This window comes from Brachyhypopomus gauderio, unplaced genomic scaffold (genome assembly GCF_052324685.1).
Source record: "Brachyhypopomus gauderio isolate BG-103 unplaced genomic scaffold, BGAUD_0.2 sc75, whole genome shotgun sequence".
In the NCBI taxonomy this organism is placed as follows: domain Eukaryota; kingdom Metazoa; phylum Chordata; class Actinopteri; order Gymnotiformes; family Hypopomidae; genus Brachyhypopomus; species Brachyhypopomus gauderio.
In genome coordinates this window covers 1,161,566-1,177,189 of record NW_027506896.1, presented here as the reverse complement: position 1 = coordinate 1,177,189, position 15,624 = coordinate 1,161,566, and the positions used below count along the sequence as shown (strand labels likewise).

At 48.2% G+C, this 15,624-nt stretch overlaps 1 protein-coding gene across 9 annotated transcripts in view; it reads right to left on the bottom strand.

Moving 5' to 3' along the window:
* Nucleotides 1-7,191: 7,191 nt before the first annotated feature.
* Nucleotides 7,192-15,624, bottom strand: part of btbd8 (BTB domain containing 8) — a 26,274-nt gene continuing 17,841 nt past the window's right edge. For 8 of the 9 annotated variants that reach the window (XM_076990432.1, XM_076990434.1, XM_076990439.1 and 5 more), the window contains exons 15-19: nt 14,740-15,313; nt 13,153-13,240; nt 12,769-12,893; nt 9,795-11,708; nt 7,192-7,802 (exon numbers count right to left, since the gene is read on the bottom strand). In XM_076990432.1, coding sequence (XP_076846547.1) covers nt 7,276-7,802; nt 9,795-11,708; nt 12,769-12,893; nt 13,153-13,240; nt 14,740-15,313 — 3,228 coding nt within the window. In that variant the 3' untranslated portion in view covers nt 7,192-7,275. The remainder of the gene's footprint in view (nt 7,803-9,794; nt 11,709-12,768; nt 12,894-13,152; nt 13,241-14,739; nt 15,314-15,624) is intronic. The other variant, XM_076990433.1, reaches the window with a different exon arrangement.

Genomic DNA, 15,624 nt, shown 5'->3' with positions numbered 1-15,624 from the left:
AAACTTACATCAAAAACATATTCACAAAAAAAAACTCAGAGAACAATCTGTTATTTATAATCTGATAATATGATGACTTTTAAATAGACTAAATACTTTTACAAGGGACTGCACAAACCCCCACACACACAAACAAAGTGGCTAGGCTCTCTAGTAAAGCAGCAGTCAAAAATGTCACCCTGTGACTGGGAGATCATGAGTTTGAAAACCAACAATACCACAACCAAGGCAGCATAAACAGCCTTGCTCTGCCCCTGGGACACATGGCCTTGTTTATCTTGTCCTGTGGTGTGATACTAGCCTATGGCAGGAGTTTGTTCATAGGACTGAGCAGCACTGTGTCTGACTCCAAGTGGGTGGATCATCTCTGTGTGAGCTTGCGCACCAAACAGAAGTCCCACGTTTGTAGCATCAGCCTGAAGAAATCACTGAAACAAAAACTGACTAAACCTAAAACTTGACTAAACATAAAACTTGTTCTTGCCAGTACTACATGAGGACCATCAAAATGAAAGTCTGAAAGTTTTTTTCTCCCTATGTTTATTACATTTGTAAGAACATTACCCAACTGCAACAGGTGTGGCTGTCCCCATGAGCTGGGCTAGAGAGGCCCCCATGATCTGGGCTAGAGAGGCCCCCATAAGCTGGGTTAGAGAGGTCCCCTATTAGCTGGGCTAGAGAGAGGTCCCCATGATCTGGGTTAGAGAGGCCCCCATAAGCTGGGTTAGAGAGGTCCCCATGAGCTGGACTAGAGAGGTCCCCATGATCTGGGCTAGAGAGAGGTCCCCATAAGCTGGGTTAGAGAGGTCCCCATGAGCTGGGCTAGAGAGAGGTCCCCATGAGCTGGGTTAGCGAGGTCCCCTATGAGCTGGGCTAGAGAGGTCCCCATGATCTGGGTTAGAGAGGTCCCCATGATCTGGGTTAGAGAGGTCCCCATGATCTGGGTTAGAGAGGTCCCCATGATCTGGGTTAGAGAGAGGTCCCCATGAGCTGGGTGGCCATATTTGCTGCTTTATGAGAGTGGCCAAGCGAAGCCAGAGATACACCCTTTTGTGAGAGTGCACACTGCACCCATGTCTGCACCCACATCTACATCCACGGCTATGCCCACGTCTAAGCTCACGTCCACGCCCACGTCTAAGCTCAATGAAAGAATATTTCGAGAGTGTTTTAGGGAAATTGCACATCCAAAAGTATTATTATAAATTTATTTATTTATTTTTGAGGTTCTTTAGGAGATGTAAAAGATTAAAAAGTAAACAAACAAACTGGATGGTTAGTTGATGGGTTCACACTGAATAACTCCGAGATAGTTTTGAGGTACAAGAGTCTTTGTGTCAGTGTAAACAGAGTTTAGTTTTGAGGAAAATGAAGGAAAGTTCTTAAAGTGGTCAAACAAACGGACATACCTGGGGAGCAGACTGGGCTGCCTGAACTAACAGCTTCCTGAGAGCTTCCTGATGTCATCTGCTATTTGCCTCCGTATCCTGTCAATCACACAGAGGGCAGTGCTTCTATTTAAAATGCTACTGGAAATACCACAGGGGCAGAAAATGAAATTATCATAAAATCATACACACCTAATGTCACATTTCATTATCTTAAGTGAACCTAGACCACAAACCTCTGATAAACATTGATATCTAAGAACTATGAAAACCACCAATACTTTAGTTGTTTTGAACTATTAAGTGATCAGATAAACGACCCACTTAAAATTGTTACGGCCTATTTATCTTCCTTATTTGAATTTCTACACTGCAGAGAATTCACCACAGAGCATTCACACATACAACAGAGTTTCCATTGTGAGCTATCTGGGTTAGGGGTGTTTAAAAAGTCACATCGTTTTTATTTTTTATTAATAGGTGTACTATTCAAACGGCACATCTTGGTCTGGTAACAAGGGTAAACAGGGCAAGCTTCAAATCTATCACAAATAAGGGCAGATTCCTCCAAACCTCCCTGGAGATAGTGTCTGTTAGCATTTATGCACAGGCCTTAGTGAAGTAATTTATACGAGAACCATGAGATTTTATTTTCTGTCAGGGTAACTGGTCGGTCAGGGTACAGCATACTGCATAAGCAACAGAACACACATAAATCATATTTAAAATAATCAAAATCAATAAGGGCATTTACTGAAAGATGTCTGCATGTCACTGATGCTTTAAGCATGAATCACGAGAGTTAAGGTTAATTTGGGAGGGTTAATCTGGGAGGGTTAAGGTTAATCTGGGAGGTTAAGGTTTATCTGGGAGGGTTAATCTGGGAGGGTTAATCTGCAAGGGTTAAGGTTAATCTGGGAGGGTTAATCTGGGAGAGTTAGGGTTAATCTGGGAGGGTTAAGGTTAATCTGGGAGGGTTAATCTGCAAGGGTTAAGGTTAATCTGGGAGGGTTAATGCTGGTCGTACCAGGCGTATTTGGTCCTCTAGCTCCTGACATTCGAGAGTGTGAGATCTCTGCGACTCCTCCTGAGATTGCTCATAGTCCCTCTTCTGTTCATCCAGTATGTTCTTAACGTGTTGAACACTACAGCTGCTCTCCTGAACAACACAGACAGCTGAACAGTTAGAATGTGCGGACAGAGCTAACTGGCCTCTCTAATGAACTAACGAGCTCACTTCATCAAGTGTCCCTTAATGAACCTTTAGCACAGTGAGAAGCATTACCAGCAAACGTCTCTCCGGCATCTAATTGTCCTCCACAGTGTATGGTCTGCAGCTTCCAGCTACTTTTGCAAGGTGTTCACTCACATGCTCTTCTGCTTAAGCTGCAATATGTAGCCCCGTCCACCAGGGGGTAGCAGATAACAAATTACTGTCTTTCACACCAGTATGATGAAAGGTGAAAGTCACAACCTGCAGCAACTTGACATTTATACGTATATACTGTACTTTTAGTGAATCAAGCTTTTTGATAGAGGCTAAACCTTTTTAATATTTTTTTAAAGATTTTTTTAAATCTCTGCTTAGACTAATGAACCTTATTCCCAGGCCAGTGTTGTCTTATTTGATTTATTTATTTTAGAAAAAGTATAGTGTTAGGTTCATTTTTATTTATGCAAGTACACATTATTATACATTAATATGCCCCAATTCCATTACAAACACCAGGGTCATTTTACAATGGATTACAATGAAATGGCTGCAACGTACTCCTCCAGTAAGACACAGAGTGGTTTAGGCTGAAGGACGTATCACCTCTCTGTCTCTCAGGCTGTTTGGACATGGTCTCCTCCAGCTGTGTGCAGTCTTTAGGGTCGAGGCTGGCCTGCAGGGAGGAGGTCTGGTCTTTAGCCTGGTGCAGTCTCACCTTCAGGGAGGAGGTCTGGTCTTTAGCCTGGTGCAGTCTCTCCTTCAGGGAGGAGGTCTGGTCTTTAGCCTGGTGCAGTCTCTCCTTCAGGGAGGAGGTCTGGTCTTTAGCCTGGTGCAGTCTCTCCTTCAGGGAGGAGGTCTGGTCTTTAGCCTGGTGCAGTCTCTCCTTCAGGGAGGAGGTCTGGTCTTTAGCCTGGTGCAGTCTCTCCTTCAGGGAGGAGGTCTGGTCTTTAGTCTGGTGCAGTCTCTTCTTCAGGGAGGAGGTCTGGTCTTTAGCCTGGTGCAGTCTCTTCTTCAGGGAGGAGGTCTGGTCTTTAGCCTGGTGCAGTCTCCTCTTTAGGGAGTAGGTCTGGTCTTTAGCCAGTCTCTCCTGCAGGTCCTGGTTCACTTCAGCCAGCTGGGCCCTCTCCTGCTCAAGCATGCGAAACACAGGAAACAGCTGCTGGTACAGCAAACCTGCTCACCACACACACACACACACACACACACACAAAACAAAGGAACAGAAGGTGATCCATAAGGAAAACAGTGCATCTGTCTTAAGCACTTTCCCTCTCCTCTGAGCTGGGAGTAAGACCCACACCGTCTCTTAACTGGATGGAGGTCCCTGACCTGGCTGGAGGTCCCTAACCTGGCTGAAAAGATAAAACTTTTAGCCCAGTAAGACAGGAAATGTCGCTGGTCATGATCAGGGAGAACTCTGGGAGTGTGTGGAGTCCGCCGAGTGGCTCCTGTGAGCTCCTTCACCTCCCGCTGGTGCAGTAGACTGAGGATGGCCTCCTGGCCGGCCAGCTCAGCCCGGCACTGCTCCTCCTCCCTGAGGGTCTCCTCCAGACGACTCTCCCGCTCGTTGCCCTGGAGCCGCAGTGCCACACTGACCTCCCTCAGGACCTTCAGCTCTCTCGCGGTCACCTCTACTTCACTCAGACGACATTCGAGGTCCGTGTTCCACCGTAGAGCCTCCTCCAGACGACGGCAGACACCAACGGTTTTCATGCTCCGAGTACTTCCTCAGCTCCTTGAAAGAAGACCACACAAGATTGTGATAAAAAAAAAAACAGACCAGTTTAAAAATAACATCCTGAGATGTTTATCTTGAAAGATCTGGTTTCTCGTAGTCTGGGCCAAAACTTGTGAAGCTGTCGCACTGACCTAACAGTTCTGACGTTCTCTTGGTCTTGCTCTAAATGTGAACATTTCTTCTCCAGTTTCACACTGAATCAAGCTCTTCTTCGCAATCACAGTCTATCAACCGAGGAGATAAAAGACAAAAGCAACTACAGGGCCAGTGTCTCCTCGAACTGCATCTGTGCACTTATGGAGAAGTGCTGCAGGTGGTTTGAGGCAATTTACACTTTCTGGATCTTGTCAGACATGCTGTCTTTGGAGTGCTGGAGGGCTTTGGCCTGATCTTTGGCTTTGTGAAGTGCTTCATGCTGCTCAACACTTAGAAATGAAAGAACAGGACATAAACTTTATTACTGTATTACTAATAATGCTTGTGGGTTAATGCTCACTATTTACATTGTTTTGGCTGCCACACAGTACTGATCCTTCCAAATGTAATGCACTAATTCAAGCAATTTTATTGAGCATCTTTTTTTTTGCACTCTGCCAACTTACAGTTCAAGTGCCTCATCTTATATGCAGTCAGATATCTGTCTGAGATATTTACATTCCATTGTTGTAACACTGCAATCTTTCGTTCTTCCTTCCTTCCATTTTCATCCATCTATCTTCTGTCAGACGATCAGTGGACTCTGGTAATCATATGTACGTTTTGCAATAAGTGGTGATGCACAAATCACATCAATGGCAACACCTGCTGGTGTGAGCGTTCTGCTCGTCTAAGGCTCCCTTTAAAATCTTCAAATCCTCCTTTAAGTGAACCACCAACCATGCCCTGTGTGATAACTGGCAAAACATATCTCACATTCAGAAGTGGCACTTGCAACTGAAGAATACTTTTGTTTTGGAGCTAGCCAGCTCAAGTTGCAGAGTCTCTAGCTCGTAAATGAGATGTTTTCCAACACAAGAGAAGCTTTTTCCTCCTCCAAGGTGCTGAGATTCCTCCTTGGCTGAAGGTTTTTCATCTCTAGCTCCACAGTGCAAAGGACCTGAACCTGATGTACCTGTTAAGGGAAAAAAAACATCACAACGCACACTCCCTTGCAGATGATGATGTATAGCGCACTGAGCCCTTACACTTGGGGTGTGAACCACATAGTAGCCTAAGCATAATAGCCCAAAATCATTTCATCATCATCATTTTCATAATAATGAACCAGGACTGTAGTTCACTTTTGTATGCAGTAAATTCTATACTGGGTGGCGCTACTTAAAAAAAACAAAAATACAACAGTGGTTACTTGTCACAGCAGTTTCGCATCACGGTGCCCTTACCTGTTTAGGCTCAATACATTCTTGAGTCTCTTGTGCTCAAGAATCTATCGGACTTGCACGGCAACACTCTCTACGTTGAGCAACTATGTCCAGTTGATTATCTTGAGGATTTCGAAGCATTCTGGCCGAACTGGAGTGCCTGGAGTGTCAAAGATCTGCTATCTAGAAATATAACGACCAAGGCTTTGAACCCATAACTCACCAGCTTTAGCAAGACAGTTAACGATAAGTAATTGACTAACTAGTTAATTAATGTTTCATTAAGGTTAACGTTAATTAGCTATTAAGACTAGCACTGACAGCATTTAAAAAGCGAATAAATAACAGCAATAACCGATTACCTTGTTGAAATAAGAAACCAGCTAACCTCTAGGTAGTAAGTCCATTCATAACATCTAATGTACCTATTAAGATTTTACTGAGCAATGGCTGGTTGTTAGGCCACAGTTAGCTAACTAGCCAACCTAGGTTAGCTAATTAGTGTAAAAACCATTATTCGCTCTGTAAATTTACGTTAAGTTACAAGAATTTCAGGTATGAGGCACGGCTCCTGCGAATTTTGTCATTAATTTGTTTGCTCCTAAACTGGAAGATTATTTGCTTAAAAAAATATTGATCCAACCATTTCAAATGGTTGTTAAATATACAGATAAATGGAAATTGCCAACCCAAGCCATTATAGAATTCAATAAAACACAAACCCTCTATTAAAATACATGGTATCTAGTTGCTATATTTATTTGATTTGTGTTACAACTTTGGATAACACCTGTTATAATGGTTAAAATGGTAATATCAAAATCACAGAACAAAAAGTATTTACAAATACAGAGTGAAAAGCAAAACATAAAAGCAGCAAGAACTCCTGGCACTGTCGCAATCTCCGAACTGAATGACACAGTCATGGTGTTGACTCCTTACGTTACTTAGACTGGGCTGAATTAAACTGAAACTCAGTTAATGTACTTGCATTAAAAATGGGATTGATTACATGTATGGCATCACAGCAAACCTAAACTACACGACACCCTTATGCCTTTCTGAGGATTCAAGGCTGCCCCATTTCAAATGAAACCATATTTCAGTTTATTATAACACATACAAGCAAAACAAAAGACCACATTATAGGATGTAACTTTGACTCTGTTCAGTACAATGAATGTAAACCACAACCTATTCTCAATGCTGAGTTCAAAGTCACTGTTTAATAATTTAAAGATAGAAAGAGAAAAGAGAAATGCATTTGGTTTTCTGCAAAGATTAAAGCAACACCAAGTAAACAGTATAACTTGTACAAAAATGTCCACATAAATAAACTGCATCAAGTCCATTAATCTGGTCCTTGAAAACGTACCTTTGGAGAGAAACAGGTATAACATAACTTTAGACAAAATAAGTCAACCTTGCAGAACAACCCCCAAGCCCCGACCAATACCACCCCCCCCCCCCCCCCCCCCCCCTTTAATAAGAGTCCTGATGTCAGTATGGAGAGACATTGAGAACTTTGCACCTAAAGCCTAGAATGAAAGAGCAGGCCTGGCGCTGGTCCCTGTATCAGTGATGCGTCTCCAGTTCCACGATGGTCCACTCCCCCTGGGGAGAGGCCGCGTCCTCCGGAGAGAAACTGGTCACAGTGATGCTGGTGGTGGAGTCCTCCAGGGGCGAGATAAGTTCTGCCCAGCGCTTGAAGTTCTCCTTCTCTGGAGGCAGCAAGTCCTGTTCCTCTGCACAGTCTCGGCACAGGGACAGGGTCTGCTTGATCAGGTACTGAGCCAGATTCAAGTCCTCAGGGACAGAGTTTATGACGCCCAGGCTGGACTCCTGGTCTGTGAGGAGGTGTCTGAGTAAGGTCCAGTCCCGTTCCGCAAACTTCTTACTCTCATCTTCCTCCCCCTCCCCCCTCTCTGTCCCTCCTTCATCTATGCGGATCTCTTCCTGGCGCCCGCCGACGGTCCCGCCCACATCTGAACTTTGCACAAACGTCTCTCCTGCATCCGTCTCGTATATGGGGGACAGCGCTTTAGATGGGCGCCGGTCGCGTGTGCAGGTTTGATCCAATCTGTCACAACCATCAAAGTCCCCTAAAAGCAATTGACAATACTGCACAATGACCATGTGTTCACATGCACAGGTTTCAGGGCTTTTTTTTTCTTACAACAGAAATAACAGAAAACAAAAATAAATTTTTTTTAAACATGCATTGTGCACTGTTTTCAAACTGGAGTTTCACCCCTAGTGCAACCGTGTCCTTCATAATACAGGTAATAGTTTGCTTAAATTCAGCTTAAAATAGCCAATTACTATATATAGTTCCATCACTGACATATGGCCTAATGACTGGTTTTTGTACAAGCATTTCTTAATTCATTTCGCCCACTGTCATTTAATCAAGACTTGAAATGATTAAATGACGTGTGGATTAGGATTGTGCAGATATGCAATGGTAAAGTCCTGAGTTGAGCAGGTCTTGACTTTGAGAGATGACTACTAACAGCTGCCATAACAGTGATGCACAGAGAGAAACCCACATGGTCCAGACTCCTTTACCCACACCCCCTCAAACAAACAAAACAAAACAAACAAACCAAGAAGCCATGCTTTTGCCAGCACCTGTGTGCAGAACCCGGTTCTGTTCAGACACAGGACAGAACTAAGAGTATTGTCTTTAGAACTACATAACCACATACAGCAACATAATCAAGAACCATAACTCATGTGGTACAGTTTGGAAAGACCAGATACTCACTAACAGTTGTCTGCTTATTTAGACACATCCTTACTCACAGTTACTGCAAATACGAGAAACATGCTGGCAAAAGACAACTGACTATTTTCTGGGTTTAGCTGTAAACAAAAGGGTTTATCTGTGGCTGTAATTCGAACATGAATGTGCAAGTAGAGACATGTCTGGGCCTGTATTAAAACAAACACAGTCTATACAGATAAACCTACAAATACTACAGACTACTGAAAAAAGGAGATTACAACACAAACGTGAGACCTACAGCTTAAGACAACAGTTACATACAGACTAACCACAACAATGCGCTCTAATGCAAATGGACAGAAGGAAAATAAAAACATGAATAATAAAAAAAAAAAAAAGGAAACGCAAACATGAAAGAAAATCAACACAGGTTGCAGGAAACATAAAACATGAATGAGCCGTAGCGTCCGCATGCAAAAACTCCTGTCTGGGTCTTGTACTAAACACTGGTGATGGCAACCCAATCAGACTGGCCCAGTTATCAAAGTTACGGAATGACCTCCACTTCTGCTGGAACCAGGGCGTGTGTGTGTGTGTGTGTGTGTGTGTGTGTATTTCTACATATATATGTTGGTGTATGTTTGTTAAATATATGTTACACATATATACACACACACACACACACACACACGCACATATATATATGCGTAGAAATGTAAATTGATTTAGAGTAAATGCCTGCATTTTTGCATAAACGTCAAATAAATAAACCAAAATGGTTTCCTCGAATGTATTGCAATCTCTTGAAATGAAATTGCTTTATGTATCATATACGTCATCAAAGCAATGACACAAAGAGAGTCTAATTCGTGGCCTACTTGCGTGCCGTACTCGTGCGCCTTGTGCGAGAGTGCGAGGGTGCGTCTCCTGTGGCTGGTGCGGGCGCTCTCGCTCAGCGTCCTGCTCTACGTGGACGCGCAACGTCTGCTTGTTCATCGTTGCTGTTTGTAAACTGTGTGGGCACTGAGTCCCAGTGTGAAGGTAGCTTGGTTGTCAAGGTGACCAGCATCTGATTGATGAACTTTTCAGATAGCAAGAGATCTTGACGTATGTCAAGGAGGACCAATAAGGACCAGGAGCACAACAGCAGAGGTACAAGAACTAATGAACAACGAACATCTACAGATGTTGTCTTCTAAAGGCAGACAGCAAAGTAAACGCAGATTATGCGCAGACGCTTGTGTTTCGCTAAGGAGACCGGCAAAGCTACGCAGAGCCGTGGTCGTGGTTGCAGGGATTATGGGTGTGGGTGGAGTATTCGGAGGCTGAAGCCTACCGAGGGCGTAGCTCTAATGCGATACGTTACCTGTTGGGGACTGGGCGGAGTGCGGAGGGGCTGCGGCATTTACCTGCGGCTCAGGTAAGTCCAGCCGCAAGTCTGCTCTTCTGCTGTCTGTGTGCTGAGACTGCGTTCTGCCGTAGCGTTCGGCTAGCGGCAGGTCCAGGTGACAGGGCCGTTCCTGAGAAGAAGCGTCGCTCACGTGTGCGTCTGGTTGGGGGGTGCGGGACTCATTACACGTATCGCCCTCTTGCCGAGACTCCTGGACCTCTGTGAGGAAGACCAGTGATTTAGCCGCCGCCCCCGTGAGGTCACCGGTATGCTTCTGCGGGTTGCGGTTGGTCTGGCCGTTGCGGGCTGTGCTCTGGAAGACGTCCGAGGGGGATTGTGGGCCGCACGGCTGGTGCAGGGGCGTCTGAGTAGTTCCCTCTTCGGACCCCAGCTCCTCACACTCGTCCACGGAGAGCAGGACGGAGCGACGGAACCCGGAGGCAGCCGGGTAATCCCGAGGTTCGTTCTCCTGGTCGATGCCATCTTCAAAGGCTGGGTTGACGATGCCCTGGAACTGAGGTGAGGGTTCCGCCTGAGGAGGCACAATCCCACCGGGCAGAACCTCCACTTCAGACCTCTCATCCTCAGACTCTTCCTCTTCCTCCTCCTCCTCCTCCTCCTCAGAGGAGAGCAGCTGGTGGTCCAGGACACACTTCACGTTTGTTTCTACAGCATCTTTCTCACTTGGGTCGTCCTTCGCCGTGGCCCCGTCTTGCCTGATCCAGGACGGCGGTCTCTGCCGCACCACTTCTTCTTCGCTGGTGGTCTCCACCTCACGGCCCCTGAGGCGCACCTCCACCCGCAGCCCGGCTCCTCCCTCGCACGTCTTCAGCTCCTCCGGCGTGCTGGTGTCGCTGCTGCTCCGACCCAGGAAGTCCGGGCAGCGCATGGTACCGCACTTGGCCACGCCGCGATCGTGGGGGCAGCAGTCGTCGTCCTGTGAGCCTCCCGCGTCGTAGTCCTCCGAGCGGGGCTTGATGTCGTCCGAGGACGTGGTGGCGCTGACGCTCTCCGACTCGGGGCTGACCTGGGCTTGGACGCCGACCCACGACTCGCCCAGGGGAGTATCCACGCTGCCCACGCTGCCGGGCGTGTCCGGGGGGAAGTCCGAGTCTCGGGACGAGCTCTGCGCACCGACGGCCCGTGTGGCTCCAGAGCCGAGACCAGCAGCAGGAGCATGGCTGATGGAGGTGACGGAGCTGACGGAGGTGACGGAGCCGACGGCCACCTCGCTCTGCAGACAGGCTGCTGGCGTAGCGCTCACACGGCCCTGCTCCACTGCTGCTGCGTGCCGGACTGGACCCGCCCGTTTCGCTCCGCTGCTGTGTTTAACTGGGGGATCGCTGCTTTTGTTAGCAGCTGAAGGCTCCCCGGAGGATTGCACTACAGGCTTGATCACAGAACCCTGCGCCGAGACGGGCTGGGCCGAGCGAGGAAGTGTGCTGCTCTCTTTTTGAGGTGACCTCGCTTTCTGTCCTCTCACTTGATCCTTTACTTCCTCTGTGGTGGTGGTGGTGGTGGTTGTGGTGGGGGTGGTGGGGGTCTGCTGGGCAGCCATTTTGGAGTCTGAGTGTTTGGAGTTGGATGTGGACTCCTTGCCTGGTGCTGCTGGCTTCCTGGACACTACAGGAGAGGACTGCTTGCACGGGGTCACTGCTCTGGGGGGACACTTAGCAGCTGGCGCTTCCGGATTTTTCTGCTTAAGACCGGCTTTGTTTGCAGTGGTGGAAGGCGGTTTAGAGGAGGCCAGCGTGGGCTTTGCTGGTTTGGCGTTTGGTTTGGACTCTGTGCTGGGTTTGGCTGGCTTCTTGGGGCCGTCTTTGCTGTCCTCTTTTCTGGGGGAGGCAATCTTCCTGGAGTTTAGTACAGAGCTCGGTCTAGATGAAGCTACTAGCACGTACACACACACACACACACACACACACACACAGGAATTTATTAACTACAGGAATTTTTGCTGGACACTGTTACACAATCCTAGTTACACCAATATACACAATCAGTACAAATGAACAGAATAAGAAGGTTATGTTATAATCTTAAGGAGATAAATGTTATAAAAGAATAAATGGAGAAGGAAAAGTGGAGTGCAGTGTCTGGCTATTCAGATTAAAGTCACGAGGAGGAGACGTTTGGGATTTAATCCACTGGTCAGAGGGCATTAACCAGAATAAATATCAAACATCTGTAGGAAATACATGGTGACATTTGATATAAATCAACCACACAGCGCGTGCGCACGCACACAGCGCACACCGCATACACACACCCACACACCCCGCATACATACACACCCACCGCATACACACACCCACCCACACACCCACCGCATACACACACACACACACCGCATACACACACACACACACACACACACACACACACACACACACACACACACACACACACACACACACACACACACACACCGCATACACACCGCATACACACACACACACCGCATACACACACACACACACCGCATACACACACACACACCGCATACACACACACACACACACCACATACACACACCGCATACACACACACACCGCATACACACACACACCGCATACACACACACACACACCGCATACACACACACACACACACACACACACACACACACACGCATACACACACACACGCATACACACACACAGCGCATACACACACACAGCGCATACACACACACAGCGCATACACACACACAGCGCATACACACACACACCGCATACACACACACACCGCATACACACCCACATACACACCCACATACACACCCACATACACACCCACATACACACCCACATACACACCCACATACACACCCACATACACACACAGCATGGTGGATGAACAGCAGCTTTTAACCCACTACCCAGTAATGGGCGTCAACACGAGTGTCTCTACACACTTCACGCCAGCTGCCCCAGAGGTGCGGCCCTACCGTGTGGCTCGGGGGGGGCGGGGGCTGCAGGACTTCTCTTCTGCTCCCTGCGGGACACTGCGGGGCTGCTAGTGCCCACTCTCCCCACCGACGAGGTCTTGGTCTTGCTCAGCTTGTGTGTGGGGCTGGAAATGACATGAGCAAGAATTACTCTCACCTGCACATCTCACCTGTAAATAAAGCATCTAAAGTGTGAAAAAACTAACCAAAGTGTTTGCTTTAAACCACAAAGTGAATGATGAGGCAGGTATTCAGATATTCAGATCCCTGAACCATACAGCCAGAGGAAGAAAAACAGATGCACACATTCTGCAATTCAGAACTCAACACCAGGGGGAGCCCTTGTCCCTCTGAAGCTGCTCTGCTGGGTGCACACTGCCTCACCTGTTTGTCTTGTCTGGATCAGGTTTCTGGACGGTTTTGGTCAGTGGGGATTTCGTGGTTGACTTGGATTGGGGTTTTGGCCTGAGAGCTACAAATAACGGGGGAAAGAAAACCTCATTAGGTTTTAAACAAACATTTCATGTTCAATTGTAACCATGGGAACCATAACTCACATTAGCAAGCTCACTAGTGTGTGTGTGTGTGTGTGTGTGTGTGTGTTGATTAACATCCTCCTAACTCACAGGGCGGGTGGAGCTCTGTTCAATGTTCATATCTTGAAAAATAATTTAATTGCTTGTGGTTTTGTATTAAGAAGTTGTTGAGATGCATTAGTGTACATTTACATGCTTCTACTGAAATGCCATTGTACTAATGTTCTCAAATACAGTTTTCTAATTGGGCCTGTCGTTAACACTGGAAAAAAATAAATATTAGTTAGGAGGATATTAATCAACACCGGCGCCACGTAGACGACGGCTTGTCCTAAAACCCAGTGTGTTCATGGTGGAAGCTCAGAGGCTGCACACACACACACACACACACACACACACTAGTGAGCTTGCTAATGTGGAATTACACATCCTCCCACAACACCTTTTCATTTCAACCTCTCAACCTCGGCTCAACCTTCCACCATCTTTCTCTTCTCTCTCAGCAAACACGCTCTGCCCTGGGCCATCTCTCTGTGCACACGTTATTTATCTACTCTCTCTGGAGTGACTGATGCCTTTTTCAACTAGAATGACTATTACTGGTCTTCACCACACACACACACACACACACACACACACACACACACACACACACACACACACACACACACACACACACACACACACACACACACACACACACACACACACACACACACACACACACACACACACACACACACACACCCCACCGCCAAAGTGGAGCACATCACACCCCATCTGGTGCTAAACTGGACCTGAACTACTCCATCTTCTGTCAGACAAATGTTCAATATCTCTCTGCCAACATGAGTGGCCTCATAAAGTCTCGTCTGCGTCTGTCCCTGCCAACACAGCACAGCAGCCGGCCAGCGTTACCCGCTGGGGGGCCCCACGTGGGCTGGGCCAGCGTTACCCCCCCCCACGTGAGCTGGGCCAGCGTTACCCGCTGGGGGGCCCCACGTGGGCTGGGCCGGCGTTACCCGCTGGGGGCCCCACGTGGGCTGGGCCGGCGTTACCCGCTGGGGGCCCCACGTGAGCTGGGCCGGCGTTACCCGCTGGGGGCCCCACGTGAGCTGGGCCGGCGTTACCCGCTGGGGGGCCCCACGTGAGCTGGGCCGGCGTTACCCGCTGGGGGGCCCCACGTGAGCTGGGCCGGCGTTACCCGCTGGGGGCCCCACGTGAGCTGGGCCAGCGTTACCCGCTGGGGGCCCCACGTGAGCTGCGCCAGCGTTACCCGCTGGGGGGCCCACGTGGGCTGGGCCAGCGTTACCCGCTGGGGGCCCACGTGGGCTGTAGGGGATCCTTTAGGGGCTGGGACATGTTCATGGCAGCATGGGTGGGGGTGGTGGTGGTGGTGGGTGTGGCCTGCTGACGGAGGCGGGTGTGATCAGACCTGCAGAGGTAGCCTGGCTGCCGTTCCGGGGACTGCTCGTGCTGCTCTCCGGGGAGGCGGTGCCTGATGTGGAGGGCGTGGTCTGAGCACAGGGGGCGGTCCCAGGCCTGCTGGAGAGCGGGTCCATCCCTGACGCTGCAGCCTTGGTGGGTTTCCCTGCTGCCCTGCTGGGGGAGGGCCGGGGTCTGGCCCCCAGGACAGGTTTCTTCTCTACGGCACCTTTGCCCACAGTTGCGCTTCGGGGGCCATTAGAGACCGAGTCTTCTCTCCGGGCTGCAGGTTCTCCGCTGCCGTTCATGACGACTTTAACAGCAGAAGGAGATTTCTTGTTAGCCGAGACGGCACCCAGACGAGCTTTATCTTTGCTGCGCGCCTGTGAGTCATTGCTGGTGGGTTTGGCCTTTCTGACAGATGGTGCATGTGCTGTCGGTCCCAGACTGTCAGACTTCATGGTGCCCGATGCTACTACGGGGTTTCCAGCAGTGGGTCGCAGGGGCCAAGAGGCCTTATGCTGCTGGAGAGCAGGAGGGCTGTCACACGGAGATGATGAACCAGAGGGACATCTCCCAGGCTTCTGCAGGAGAAGAAGAGAAGAAATATAAATGAAACAATGAAAAAAGAAAGAAGAAAATGAAAAAAACTGAAATGTCGAGGACAAAACCTAATGTGTGATGTAAGAAGTAGTGAAATGTAGATGGTAGAGAGCCTCGTTTCTGCTGTTTCTTTGCAGATCCACAAATCCCAGCCAGACTTCACTACTTCCAGGTCTTTGTAATTATCTCAGTAACTGTGTACCTGGAGATCCATCTGTAACGGTCAGGTCTTCGTGGAGATCAAGCTCACTAATGCTCAGGTCTATGTGGGGGTCTATGTCAGTAATTTTCA